General features: G+C 42.8%; 1 protein-coding gene across 2 annotated transcripts in view; it reads left to right on the top strand.

Moving 5' to 3' along the window:
* Positions 1–600: 600 nt before the first annotated feature.
* csmd3b (CUB and Sushi multiple domains 3b) overlaps positions 601–15,282 on the top strand; it is a gene marked incomplete at its 3' end in the record, with an annotated part of 316,085 nt that continues 301,403 nt past the window's right edge. For both annotated transcript variants that reach the window (XM_079288066.1, XM_079288067.1), the window contains exon 1: positions 601–705. In XM_079288066.1, the coding sequence (XP_079144192.1) occupies positions 615–705 (91 nt within the window). In that variant the 5' untranslated portion in view covers positions 601–614. The remainder of the gene's footprint in view (positions 706–15,282) is intronic.

Consider the following 15,282-nt stretch of genomic DNA (forward strand, 5'->3'; position numbering starts at 1 on the left):
ACGACACGGGAGGAGAGGCTATTAAGGACGTGGGGGGGGGGGAGAAAGCCAAATAAAAGCGGGATATTTCAGAATGGAAAAGGGATGTAGCCCGGAGGCAGTGTGGATTTGAAGCTCTCCCTGACTCTCTAGCACTCGTTTGCAAGAGAACGGGACGGAATAGAGAGATATTGACGGCAAGCGTCGGAGAGTGGATTTAAAGACAGAGACAACCTGTGTGCCCGTCCCATCTCCCCCTCTGCTTCTCTCTCTCTCTCTCTCTGGATGTTCACTGAATTCATTTTGGGATATGAAGGATTTATCTCGTCTATGTTAGAAGGAGGAGGCAAAGAAAACGCACGCGTCCCCCACATCTCTCTCTCCCTCCCTATTTCTCTCGCCCTCTCCCCCTCTCTCTCTCTCTCTCTCTCGCGCTCTCTCTCTCTCTCCCTCCGTTTCTCTGGATGTGAAGCAGCATGCGGCCCGGTGAGAGCTTAGAGGGCTCGCGCTCGGCTCGCGGAAGATGCATTGCTGTTAATAATATTACTAATAGCGGCACGGAACGCTGTCTCGCGCACCCCGCGTCGCCAAAGAGGAGTATGAAGAGGGGGACGGCGAAGAGGAGGATCAGAGGGATGAACGAGAGGATGACTGACGGAGGAATGACGGTGATGCGCTGTTTTCTGTGGAGTCTCGTTCTGAGCTCGCTCTCCTCGCGCGCGCAAGGTAAGGGGGATGTGACACGCACGCACACACACATAAAACACACACAGAGTCAAAAGAGCACTCCACACGCAGTGACATGAACGCCCTCACGCGCACACTCGCGGTTTGGGTGAGACTGCGTGCTGAGTTTTTTTTCTTCTTCTGCAGTAAAAAGAAAGATGCTGCTTCTTGTGTGCGCGTGTGGGGTGAAGAAAGCGTGTGTGTGTCAGTGTGATGGTGTCTGCGTACGCGTGAGGATGTCTGTGCATGTGTGTGAGTGAGAGGGGATATGTGCGTGCGGGCGCGTGCGTGCGTGGATGTATGGTGTGTTGCAGAGGAAAGAGGAGAAATAGAAATTGGCTTACAGGGAGGATGAAGGGAAAGAAGGATAGAACCTGCAACAGCCTCTTTCCCTCTTTCCTCATTTTCTGCTTGCTTCAGTTTGCTCTTACTCCCTCTCTCCCTCTCCTCCCATCTCTCTCTCTCTCCCTCTCTTCATCTCTCCCGCTCACCCTCTCTCTCTCTCCCTTTCTTCCTCTCTCTCTCTCTCCCTCTCCTCCCTCTCTCCCTCTCTCTCTCTTCCTCTTCCTCTCCTCCTCTCTCCCTCTCCCTCTCTTCCTCTCTCTCTCTCCCTCTCTTCCTCTCTCTCTCTCTCCCTCTCTCCCTCTCTCTCTCCCTCTCTTCATCTCTCCCGCTCTCCCTCTCTCTCTCTCTCCCTTTCTTCCTCTCTCTCCCTCTCCTCTCTCTCTCCCTCTCTCCCTCTCTCTCTCTCTTCCTCTCTTCCTCTCCTCCTCTCTCTCTCTCTCCCCCTCTCTCCCTCTCCTCCTCTCCCTCTCTCTCCTTCTCTTCAATACAGCCATTGAGCCGGTAGCCAATAAATATTCTTGCGGTAGCTCTTGGGCTGGGCAGCTAACGTGAGCTGCTTATACCAAAGTGTGTGTGTGTCTGTGCGTGAGTGTGTGTCTGTGCGTGAGTGTTAGTGCGTGTGTGTGAACGTGAGTTGTTTATCGTGATGAGACCAGAGCCTTACACAGCATTTTATCCCCAAATATCTGCCACCATGCCTATTTGTTAATTTTCTACCCTATTTCAGTTAAACGACGTGATATAATGGCGGAGTCTCCCTTTTTCTCGCTCTCTGTCTCTCTTACACACTTTCGTACTTTGTCCCCCCCACTCTGTCTCCCTCTCCCCCTCCCCTCTGTCTCTCCCTCTTTCCTTCTTGGGTGAAATAAAATGTTAACATATTCACAGTACAGCACTCTCTCCCACTTTCTTTGTCGGTCTGCGTCTTGGTCTTCCTCTGCTTTCCATTTTTAGTTGCTCTCATCTTGTTCAGAAATGCCGTATGAACACACACATTTGAGTGTGAGCGCGTGCACACACTCACACACACACACACACACACACACACACACACACACACACATATATACACTCATGCAAACACACCCAGTGCTGCAGCAGGTGAGGCTTCAGTGGTATGGAAAATATTCATCACCGTATCTCGAGCAGAGGAAGGGAGAGGAGGATGGAGTGGAGGAGTAAAAAGACAGGGAGGAGGAGAAAAGAGGGGGGGGGAGGGGAGAGACTGAAAATGGGCTCGTTAGGGAGGAGGAGAGGAAAGGAGGGAAAGAGAGAGTTGAGTGACAGAAAAAGAGAGAAATAATGCCATAGAAAGAGACGGAGCAAGTTTAAAGACACTCGAGCTGCTGGCAGCACCAAGCCAGGTGGATTTGGTCACAGAAAGAGATTTGGCGAGCAGAAAGGTGGACTTTTGTGTTTGTTTGTAAATTGTCCAAGACGACAAAGGAAACCTCAATAACTGCCGCGGAGGCTGTGTGCGCCATTGTAAAGTCCGCATGCCACTCCAGTGAGGAGACCATGTGTAGGCTGACGGAGCAGAGATACAATGACACCAGCAACATCTAGACACTTGGCTTTGCACTATATCTGATTCTAGTTTCACTCTAAAAAAAAAAAAGAAACCAACCAAAAACAGGAATCTGCAGCCTTTGTGGAAAGGATTTTTTTTGTTCTGTATGCTTCACTCTGATGGACACATGAGAGATTGAGATTTGCAGTCTGTCAAGCTAACAGGAGGACAAGAACGGTGGGTTTTCCTCAGGCACAAAGGATCTAATTTGAAACCCTTTGGGGCACAGATCTTGGCACTGATCTCCTCACGGCTGCCTGTGAGAGTCCTCATAGTATCAGGCACTTCCAGACTCCTCGTGGAATAAATGTAGTCTATTGGAGGCTGGCTCACACTTTTAGCTAAATGCGAATTTCAATTATGATGAATAAAATGTCAAAGGTAGATTCGTAAATTGGAACCCCCCCAAATAAATCCTTTTTTTCATTTTGTGTGTGTCAAGGCTGGAAAGCAAGGTGAATAAATGTGTAATTAAATGTCCCCTTGATCCATGCGGACATTTTGGGGACCAAGGCTTTAAATAAAAAAAAAAGAGGCTGGAAAATTAAAACCAGCCAGCGGCCAAAATGCTGTTACACTTTTGGCTGTGGCTGGCGAATTAGTCTATACCGGCCCTTTGGCAGGTAACCAATCATTGTATGGACCTGCAATTCTATTCTAAAAAGCAATCTAAAAGGTGAAGTAATGAAGTAGGCGGTAATGGATTCACACAGCGCTGAAGCCAGTGGACAAAAACGCTAATTTCTCAACTTGCTTAATAACACACTCGACACAGAGAGAGCTGCGGCGCCATTTTTCCTAAAGAGGTAGCATCCTTTTGTCCTGATGCCGGGGTTCTAATAGAGCAGCGAGTGTTCCACACAGTCTCTGTGTAGTTAAAGCAGGTCAGGAGGGTGAGAGGTTTCAACTCTCCAGCTTGCTTTGGACCCTCTTTTTTTGTTCGCTTTTGAATGCCTCGTAATAAAAAAAAAATAAAGCTTGGTATTGATGTCGAGAAATCACCCTCAACTTAAGTTTCTCTCGCAGTCAGATGATGAAAAATTGCCATAAGTGTCCTCTGCCCCCCGCCCCCCCCCCTCTGATCCCCCTGGTGTCTGTTTCATCTGCTCTCCTCCCCGCTGCTCCGCTCAGCTTAACTCCACCTCTCCTCCCCTCTTCCTGTCCCCCCCCCCCTGTTTATCCTCTCCTCCGCTCAGCACTTCTTCTGTGCTCTCATCTCTCCTCCGGGCTCCCACTCTTTCCTTTTCGTCTGTCAGATTTGTCCTGTGGCTCCAGAGGCTTAATTTACTCACCAAACATACTCAAAGCGCACATGCACACAAGACAAAAAAAAACACACACACATTTCTCACCGTCTCCCAGGCGCTTCAATGTATTCCGGGCTACATTCAGCCTGTCAGAATCGAACCGAGAGCGGCGTCCAACATCACAACCTGCACCTTTTTGCAACCGATCTGTGCCTGAGCTTCTTTTCACCGCCTGCCTTTTAGGATGAACCCTATCGCAGGTTTACCGACGGCACGGATTTCATCGGCACTCAATCAAAGGACCAACGCGGATCAATCGCCGAGCACTAATTATATTTGAGACAGTCGGGTAATCCATTGGTGGCCATCGTTGGGGTTAGGGATTCAAACAGGTTCGTCAAAGGCAGCGCGGTGACCCAAGTAATTAAAACCCGCGGCTAAAAATAGCGAATTTGATTTATATACACGAGCCATGGAAATGTAGTGCTTTGTTCTTGCAACATGGCCAAATTGAAATTTATCAGTCACCCCGTGGTAGCGTATAGTCATTTAATGCTGGTCATCAGTGTTAAAATTGGACAGGCTGCCCAGTGGAAGGGTTTCTCCAACCAGGTTTCATAAGCCGTCATATCAGAGATTGATTGGTGCGGACGACAACTCCGACGTTAATTATAAGCCATTGATTGATCTTGTCCATTAATACGCCCGCTGCTAATCATTTACCTGTGTTAGCTACTGCTGGAGTATTTTGGTAATCGTTCTCTGCTTGTCAATTATCGATTGATATTCTACGCACAATTAATAACGAGGCTTAATGGTGAGCTCGGAGGCAAAAGAAAAGAAAAGATGCCCGCATTGACGAGCACAGGGATACGCCGTCTCTTTGCGTTTTCTCGGCTGAATTCACTCATGCTCATACTTCCAGCGAATGTTTTTTAACCAAAAGCACAATCTTTTCCTTAACCTGGTGGCTTTATTTCCATAAATCCATAAATGTAACCCTATCTCAAATACCGTTGGACCAACGTTAACAGGGAAGATTTTGCTGATGCATTCAATATGAACATATCTGGTTCAGTACGTTGCTGATCTGGACAGCGTTAATATTCCCCAAAAGCTTGTTTTCCTGATGAAAAATAGTTGTCTGTGAATGGATTACTTGGATAGAGGTGGCCCTTAATCCTCCGAGCAAGTGTTGCTTCCTATTTCCTAAATAATCTGAAGCCTTTGATATTTTTCCAACATTAGAGGGCATCATGATCTCAGTTCTCCCTCTCTTGTCTTTTACGATTTATTTTGTGCTCGTGTGGTGTTACTACTGGGAACTCCCCCCGTTGAGTAATGAGCAAGTATTGCTGCGTGTATGCTTATCCTTGATACTTGGGCTGCTCCATACATATTTTTCCTCTCCATCCATCTTCCTCGGGCCCTAATCGCCCATTCTTCTCCCCCCCCCCCCCCCCCCCCGCCTCCTCCGACCAACATTCACCCATGGTGAATTTCTAATCACCACCTTTTCTCACTTCCCACATCTCTCCTCTTCCCTCCTTTCCTTTCATCCTATAGTTTTGCCTCTGCTCTCTCCGCCCCTGTCCCTGGTGGGTTTGTTTTAATAGGTGGGTGCTCACTGGGTTCAGCTCTGATAATCTCTCATGTTTGTTTTCTCTCTTAGCCAACAAACAGGGTGCTTATTTAATTCCTCCAACACAGATTGCCATCAGGATGAAGTGTTTTTTGAATCGCTAAAGAGCCAAATCCACCCGTGTATTCCATATTTGTGTTCGCCTTCTATGATTTCTTTCGAGATGCCAGCTTGCACATATTGAACAGGCTGCTAAATTGAAAGAAATGATAATTTTGCCATGCAAATTGGACTAAAGAGAGACTGCACTCCAGCGAGCTGTTCCAGCTGTTCCCGGGCCCTGTGGATCCATAACAGCCTTTTATATACAATTGCTCTTTTCCCTCCAAGGTCTACTGGAAAATGTGCATTTACAGGCTGGTGTCATGAGTGTAATAAGTATAAGCATAATTCATCATAATTGAATGCAAATACATGGTGGGCATCCTGCAGGAGCCATCAGCAAAGATGGCTCTGCCATGGACTGTGATGCTGTGATGGAATTCTACAAAGTATATCTTTAATGTGTCTCTGATGTGTTTTGTCACTGCAACTTTATTATAATTGTGTGTATTTCCTCCAGAATTCCACTAAATGCACATGCACGCACGTACACACAAATCAAACGCACCGCTTAAATCGCTATGAAGTGTTCCCAACATGAAACAAGGCTCTGATTAAAGGCCTGTCAAATTGGGAAAATCATCTGTGTTTCTCAATGACTGAGAAGGTGACTTTTGGGCGATATACGGTTTCTGAAAAAACACAAGCTTTTTGTATCTACACAAACACACACACACACACACACGGCTACACTGCACACATGAACACAATCTGTCAGTCTTCCATATCCTCTTCATTATTTCAAAGATGAGTAGAAGCAGACATGACGTGAACATGTTGAGTGGGCACATGCACTAACACACAAGCCGCCCACACACACACACACACATAATATGTTGGGCACATTCAGAAAGCCTGTGATACCCCGGGGTTGTGACGGTAAACACACAAGCGCACGCACACACTCGTTATAGGAACACGTTACAGGAAATGCAGATGCGAAATTAACAAAGACAGGCCATCTCATATCCAGCTGGTGCTCCCTCTTGGTGCGTGTGTGTGTGTGTGTGTGGTGTTCTAGTCCATGTCAAGACACAGGAAATATGGGCAGTAAAGGAGGAGCTATTTCATCGGAGACAAAAGCTTGGGTTAAAATGGAAAATAGTCGATATAGTAACCCTTCTATATCGATGGACGGGCGTATAAACAGAAATGTCGGTCAGAGGTTCGATCCCTGTTGACAGTCTGTCCCTGTCAGACTGTCCTTGAGGGAGACACTGATGCCCTTAAGGACCGCGCCCTCTCTGGGGGAGAACACATGCAGTGGCTGACAGGAATTTCACACGAGAGCAATGCAAAGTGAAACAACACAAATGCTGCAGAATATAAAGGCGAAGCAAAGGTTGTTGACGGTCGGTGTTCATCACAAAAGCTCCCACGGACCAAATCATGTCGTCAATCAACAGTTTATTTAAAGTCATTTAGCAGACGCTTTTATCCAAAGCGACTTACAATAAGTGTATTCAACAGTTATTCAAGATAAGTGCATCTCCTTGTTTAAACAAGCATCTAAGAGCATAAACCAGAGCCAACGTACAGTGCAGAAACAAACGAATACAATAAGTGCAACATGGATATTCGTATTGTTGTAGGTAATTATGTGCACATGATGTACCAGCAGTGAGGGTCTTTTTTTTTACGAATATGAAATAAAGTGCTGATGAATGACATGATGTGCTCTGCCCACTGAATCAGACGTATGATTTGTTCAGACGTATGATTTGTAGTTTGACATTGTAATTGAACAAGTCATTAACTCCACATTTATTAGAGATATTTCATCAAACAATTCAAAACACTCAGTTTGTAATTACACACATTTACCGATATTCCTTCTACCGTGTTATGGTTCCTTGCTCTGCTCTTACATCCGATTTTTGGAGCAAGATTGTTGCTACGGCAACAATGAGAGCATTAAAATCATTTCAGCTGTTAGTATAGTGCATCAATTAGCAATGCATCAATTAGTGCATCAATTAGCAATGAAATACAGACACACATAATATGTTGGGCACATTAAGAAAGCCTGTGATACCCCGGGGTTGTGACGGTACAAATATAAAAGATGTGCCAAAAACGAAACGTTTCTGAGGCAAATAAAATACCTAAAACCAGTTTATTGTCGGCTAATATCACAAAACAAATGTTGTTTCAATCCACCTTGATGAATTTCTTGTTCCCTCATGAGGAACATAGTAAGTTCAGCTTGACATATTTATAAAATATACAGCCATTTTTTAACAAAAGCAAATGTAGCACATGGTTTGTGTCAGCGTAGGTTGAAGAAAGCATTCGTTCAGTGAGATGTTCATGCATTAGTTAGACGTCAACAAAGAGGCTTAAGGGGACTCATTACTGAGAAGCTACAGTTTGATTATTTTTATAGACATGACACGGGCATGAAGGTAATTTGATTACTCAATCAACAATTTAAATTACCATCAAGTTGTATTTTTGAACATATGTAAAGTGCTATCGTTGGTTTAATCATTCCTATGAAGGGCATTTCACACAACAGAAACAAGAAACAAGAAAGATAATGGCATTTCTTCGACTACAGGGTATTGGAAGGGAGAGAAAAGCACAGAGCCAACAGGAGGTGTTTTTGTGTTTATGTGCTTAGACCTGGTGTGTGATGACAGGTATGCCCATGTGCCCCTAACCCACAGAAACATAGCTGTCAGCAGACATCACACACACACACACACACACACACACGCACACACACACACACACACACACCGCCTCACCCTGATCTTAAAGATTTTTTTTCTTCTTTTGATGTGACATTTCACATCATGTCTAAATCTTTGCAAGCCAGGAAGTATTTGGATTATTTCTGTGCATTATTGCCTCGGAGTGTCAGAGCTCTGCAGGTGATGCATTTCCTTCCTAAGTGATGATGTATTTCCTGTCTTCAGTCTTGCGCCTTGGGAGCCTTTTTGTACTTGTCGTTCATTCTGTCTATGTATGTGTGTGTCTTTATGTGCACAAGATGCCTTCCTGTATGTGTGTGTGTGTGTGTGTGTGTGTGTGTGCACACACATGCATGCGTGTGCTTGTCTGCTCCATTCCCAGAGAAGACTCATTTTCCCAGCAGGCCCTGTCAGGCTGGTTCTGGGCGCACTCAGTTCACAGCTGGGGGCTACTGCTGTCACCTGCTTCCCTAACATCTCTCCTCTCCTTTTCCTCTCTTCTGTTCTGCTCTGAGTAATAACATTGGTGCATGCTATGTTTCACCATATACTGTAACACTGAATGATTCATTGTGGCGCAAAGATTCTACAAAAACATACAAGTGAAAGGGAACTGGTCCTTCATAGCTGGCTATATAATTACCCCAAAGAGACTGTGCAGCCAGACAGTCTGAGAGTCTAAAAGTCCTATTTTTACACCAGTGTTTATTGCAAGTCTTCAGTTCAAATTGCTGTTTTCTAAAGCTTTCACGCTTGGGTGACCGCCAGCATGCTCCAAAAAGGAGAACACCTCTGCAGGGCAGGTAGGGACGGTAAACAAGACAGCTACTGTTAGAGTTAATGTGTGTGTATATACCATATATACAAATATAAAAAAATAACTCATAGGCACCAATTTGGTCTTTCTTCATGTGGACACACGCACACAGCCTAGAACATTTTTTTTAAACTTAAAATTGTGAGCAAACAAAGGAGAAACAAAGCAGATGCAGCAAAAAGGAAGGCAAGACGTTATTGACACGAACAAACTTACTTTGGTTTGCAGAGAAACGAAAGTTTGCAAGCACAGACTTCCCAGAGGAGATGGCATGCAGCTCTTGGATAAAAGCCCAGCAGGGTGTTTCGGTGGATAACAGTCAATTTTGATGTTTTGACACTGGCCGTCTGTTTCGCCCCACATCTGGTCTCTGTCTCTGGTCTCTGTCTGACCCGGTGACCCTACTCACGGTCACCGGGTCAGACAGAGACCAGATGCTCAACCATACCGTCGCATTCAAACTTGACACCGCAACACACATGGCCCCAATCTGTCATCTCTCCTTGTTGAATGTTTTAGTCTCTGTGGAGGATATTTCTCACCTGTTTCACTCTCCGTCTTGGATTTCATTTTTTTATAGAAAATCAGTGGAGAAACAAATGCTGGATTTAACAATCCCATTTGAATGTGCCCTATTGATTGATATACAGTATGTGATTGATCATCAGAGTATTGTGTTGTACATATCTGATTACGCGTTTACTATTGACTTACTTGTTGGTAGTGCACCTGGGTTGATTCCGATATGCCATATGGACCTTTGTGGTCACATGTTGAGTATTGACTGATAATCCCTCGTACAAGCCTCTGAGTCACATGAACAACTCAGTAAATGATATTGATAATCATTAAGCTAAAAGATTATTTTCTTCTTTGGCCGGCTTCCTGTGATACACTTTATTTCTTTTACATTTGGGGCCAATGATCCTTTAGGTTTTTATGTGGTTTTGAAAATCCTCCGACTAAGTAGCTAAGTGCCTATTTGGCTTGAAAAGAACGGCAAACTATTTAATCTACATTTTCTTGCTAATAGAAAACCATAATCACATTTTTTGTCTTTCTCCTTCCAAGTTAAGAGAAAAAGTTTAGGGTAAATAAGTTGAATAAGTCCAACACATACCACGCAGTCCATGCCAATCACAGTGGACATTTATATTTGAATAGAGCTATACACTATTATAGAATATATAATGATATTGTAATATTATGTTGTCATGTTTGTTTTTTTGAGAGGACAGAGAAAGATTACAAATCAATATCTTGGTGCATCAGATTAACAAATGGTAAAAAAGAGAAACAAATTAAAACTGGAAGTATATTGAACATCACAACACAGTAACTTAGAGATACAGCACTGTACAGTCATACAATATTAACATTGTCAACATTGAATTATACAGTAGAAATGTCTTAAACCAATCGATCCCACATATGGTCTGATAGCAACTCTCGCTCTGCCAGGTGATGTGTTCGCCTCGCTGCTGATCTCCTGAAGGTAATTTAGTGCATATCCTCCAACAAAGGAAGCAAGAGGCTATTTTATGTACTCGCCAATTTCCAAATGGCTGGCAGAGGTTGAGCTGAAATGAGTTTCTGAGATCAAAAGAAACAGAAAGATAAAAGGATAAAAGCGGTTGAAAGATAAAGGGATTTGAGTCACTGGATCAAAATTGGTCCTTTTGATGGAACACAAATCAACAGAATTAAAATCCAGTCAAACAAAAGGGACCTCTGACTCCACGTGGGCCACAAAGGTCACTGCATTCAAAAGACATTTCTTTGGACTGAAGGTTTTTCTTCTACTCCACAAAAGTCATCCAAGCAGCGCTCCACAAAGCATCTCTGCTCAGATATGGGAGGTATAACTTTTGTGTTGTTCAGTTTGCCCCTTATTTAGTTCAGTTAGAGTGAAGAGAGATGAGCACCTCTGGAAGAGAACACAGATATATCTCATTGGTCATTTATTTACTATCTATGAGCTGATGTTATACGAGTTATTCCTTATGCATGACTTCTGACATCAAGTGTTTGACGGTAAATGACAAATGTGACAAAAGTTCCGTTTGTTCTGATCTGAAAGCCACTTTGGCTGAACATATAACCGGCTGGGAACGTTCAGAAAACTTCAGCCACCCGAAGTTTAAATATGAATTTCATGCCATTTGCTTATGCATGTAGTATTGAACTTAAAGGACTCCTCTCGTGCAGATCTGGTGAAGCCATTAAGCCATTAAGCAAGACTTCAGTGATTTATTTCGTGTTTTCAATTACAGTTGAAATAAAAGGCAAACTGTTGTTCACCATCATGACATAGAGGAGGATTACGGATTATGTGGATATTCTATTCATTTGTCCTTTAAATGTATGTGAGCTTGATGAGCTTGATGGATTTTCCAAGGAAGTGGGTCAAACCAAACTCTTCTGTTTGTTGCTACTTCTCTCATGTCATGTCTCATGCTAATTGTTGACTTGTGTTCGATGGGGACATAAGTAGTAATCCAGCTACAACATGTACTTACTTTTAGTCATGCAGAGGAGAAGAGGTTTGATCTTTCCATAAAAATGCTAAGGATGTGAATTTACATGTTGGATGTTTCGTTCTTACTGACCAGTCTACTTCAGTCATTAGGAGTGATAACTCACTTACCCTGAGACAGTCCTATGATTCACATTTGAACAGCTGATAGATCTGTTGGGTTCAATTCCAGGACTTGTGAGCTGTAGATTAGTGCCAGGCGTTATTATTCTGCTGTTGCACCAGACGTTATTATTCTGCTTTTGCACAGCACAGCAAAACCAATAACTTGTGCTTGTTAGCCAATTTTGAACAGAAGACCAGGCTATCACCATGAACAGAGCTGCTGGGCAACTTCGTCTCTCTCTCCCCTGGCTTTTGTGCATCGAGTACACAGTATATTTACAGAACAGAGCACAACAGACAACGTGAATAGCCAGCAAATATGAGTCAACAACAATCTTACAGTTAAGTGTTTTTGTAGCGTTTGGGTGTCTATATATAATGGTAACATAGAATCAGGACTTTGCATTTCTGTATGGAATAAATACAAATATAGAATGAATTAAACAAACACAAAAAAAGAATATATCTGCATGAATAAATAAAAGTGGAAATGCTATGTGACAATTTTGCTGAGCTGTCAACTCTGCATCAGTTTTAATCAAATTTCCCACATAACACAGCAATAACTGTTTTTTGTTTTGACCTTTGTTTATTCAATGAAATCTAGGAGACAAACAAGATTAGTATTATTTTCTATTGACTCTAAAAATAAACATTGAGGTCAATAGAACACACCTCAAGAGTAATTGGGTTATAATTACGCCAAATTCATAAAGACTACATTTAGAAGATGCCATTCTCATCATGGCAATTTATAAAAGGAAATAAACAGAACATTTAAAAAAAAAAAGAACACGGCAGTTAGTATGTGAAGGAGCATGAAGACATCTGAGCACCACCTGAGTTCAAGTGCCCGTGTAAGCAAGTACCCTGCCTGCTTAAGGGTCCTTGAGCAAGTCACACCAAGCTGCGGGAGACAACTGAGTGAAGACAATCTCGACGCTGATGATGGAATAATGTGAGTTAATGTGAAGTGTTTGAACAGAGTGTGAACTCAGCTGTGGTAGTGGCATTGTGAAACGCTGTCTTATTATCTTGCAGGCTTTGAGCATTAGTGAGAACAAGCTGTCACATTCGGGCGTGTTTTTCTTTTTTGTTGTTGTTGCTGCTAGTTGAAGTGCTTTGTTGGTGCTGAGCGGCAACTAAATGCACCGTGATGTTGTGTCAACTGAGCGTGAGCTGTGGACGGTCTCTGCTCGAACTAAAGACTTCTGAGAATCAGTTGGCAAACATGACACATTCGTCTTCGTGCCGGGTAGTTTACACAACACATTGAGGTGAGGGATCTCATTCGAAGGCTTATGAACCAAAACTCATGTAGGCGTGTGATTGACAAACCGTCTCGGTGGACAAGGCACAGGTAGTGTCAATCCATCCGTCCACTCCACCGTTTTTGTTGCCGTGTCTGAACATACTGCGGTTGTCAACTTCGATTTTCCGTCTCGTAATGAATGCTTTCTAGTGATGTGCTGAGCATAAAACAACTGTCTGCTGTCTTGGATTTAATTACGGCTTAGTTAAAGAGTCCCACCTGCTTTCACAGGTAATGTCAGTACAGCTACTCATCATTCTCATCATGCTTTCTTAAAGTCAAGAGAACCTCGTTCTCTCTATCGGCTTACCCTGCTCCTCAAAGCTTCACTACGTTCGTGTTAACCTACTTGATCGTATTTGTCCGTACTGACAGCAAAAGGCTTTTTATGAAAACCCCCAAATAACTGAACATTCCAAATGGAAATGGATGATACGTCTAGTTCAACACCTTTAATAACCTTCTGCCATCCTGAGGAGCCCCATGACATATGAGGAGAAATCACGATGTAGAAACATGACTTCTACTACTAATGGTAATGGTGAGAGCGATAGAAAATGTCAGAAAAGAAGCAAGGCCATAGTATTGTAAATTTGCATCTCTCATTTCGACTCAAATTTGATTGGATGAACAGCACTTCCTGTGTGCCTCCTGATCGCTGTCGTTGTTCAGACTTTATTTAATTCGGTGTAGATGGAAGTGAATTGACCCCTGATGTTGCTGTCTGTACCCTTGGAGCGAAGAGTTATGAGTAAGAGCACCAGGGGAAATAGCTGTAGCAGGTACTAAGTACCGATGTAACTGTGGAGGAAACAGCGTGGTGCTGAAATTATAATCGCACCTCCTCTTCACAGCTCAGCAGGCTTTCAGGAACCTGCCAAGATCACATTTAACACACACAGATCGACACACACACATGTAGAAAGTGGCAGACAGTCCGCCTGGAACACCAACACACAATGTGCATCCACCCACACACAGACACAGACCTCCTCCTAAAGTGATATGACTGTTCAATTTTGGGGCATTGCCCTTACTGTTTTTCAACTGTCAATGGAAGTACATTTTGAATAATATTTAATATGCTGTAGATTATCTCTGGAGGGGAAATAAAGTCATTCACGCAGTAGTGCAACTGTTGCCAATGTTGCGATAAGGCAATACTATGATTACTTTCAGCTGATACATCATAAATCCCCCATAATAAATCGTTTTACTTCAAATTATCTGAGCACCTTGTGTGGGTGTTTTTCTATCCAAACCTCTATGCCCTCTGTAGTTAGAAAGTGTCGTCAATCAGCCGTGGCTGCATTGATTATTTTAGTGCCAAAGTCATGATTATGTCACGGCATTAGCTGGAGGCAAAACAAGAAAAACGAAGCAAACACAAACCACCTCAGAGTAGCAGGCTAACGTTTCAAAATGTCTCCCGCAAGATTGCCAGGATTGAGGGGCAGTACGGCTCCAACTGGAAATTTCAATGCATACCTTGAGATAACTTACTGTGATTTTAGACTATAGTTTCAAAGCAATTGCAAAGTGTTTCAGCGATTTGGAGGACAATTTAGCTAATTGTTTATCTTAGCCTTTTGCTAATCGTTACGTTAGTTGTCGTAGCTGCTCATGCAGAAAGTATTAGAAAGATGAAGAGAAAATGTTGTTGATAGTTTCGCCTTCTGGTAACTGCAGCAGCAAGCGAGAACCTTTGGCTGCACCCAGGTGAAAAATAAATATGCTAAGTATATTTAATTTGAGCATACTTGAGTATACTTGAAGCCCTACGAATCATCAGTATACTTAAAGAGTGCTATTTTGGAACAACATATTTTATACTTAACATATTTTAGTTGTGATTAAATAGTAGTTATGCACAATTTGAAGTGTATTTAGCATATTTTTGTGTGCTAAATTGGAACAACTTAATGTAAATAGGTGAAAGCGTGACTTTTGTATACTTTTTATATATTTGCAGAAAGTACAATTCTTTGATAGTATATTTGCAGTGTACTATTGAAAATGTCAGTATATTTTAAATACAAAAAAGTAAAAAAATAATTTTATCAAATTGCGATTAAAAAACAAAAAACTCACAATAAGTTGATTGTGGTAAATATCCATTTTTGGGATAATCGTGAATATCCTCACATCACTGACTTACATTATCTGTCTAGCTTGCTGGTAAAAAAGTGAAACGATGATACGTTT

Source organism: Melanostigma gelatinosum, assembly GCF_949748355.1.
Source record: "Melanostigma gelatinosum genome assembly, chromosome: 17".
NCBI classification, from domain to species: Eukaryota; Metazoa; Chordata; class Actinopteri; order Perciformes; family Zoarcidae; genus Melanostigma; species Melanostigma gelatinosum.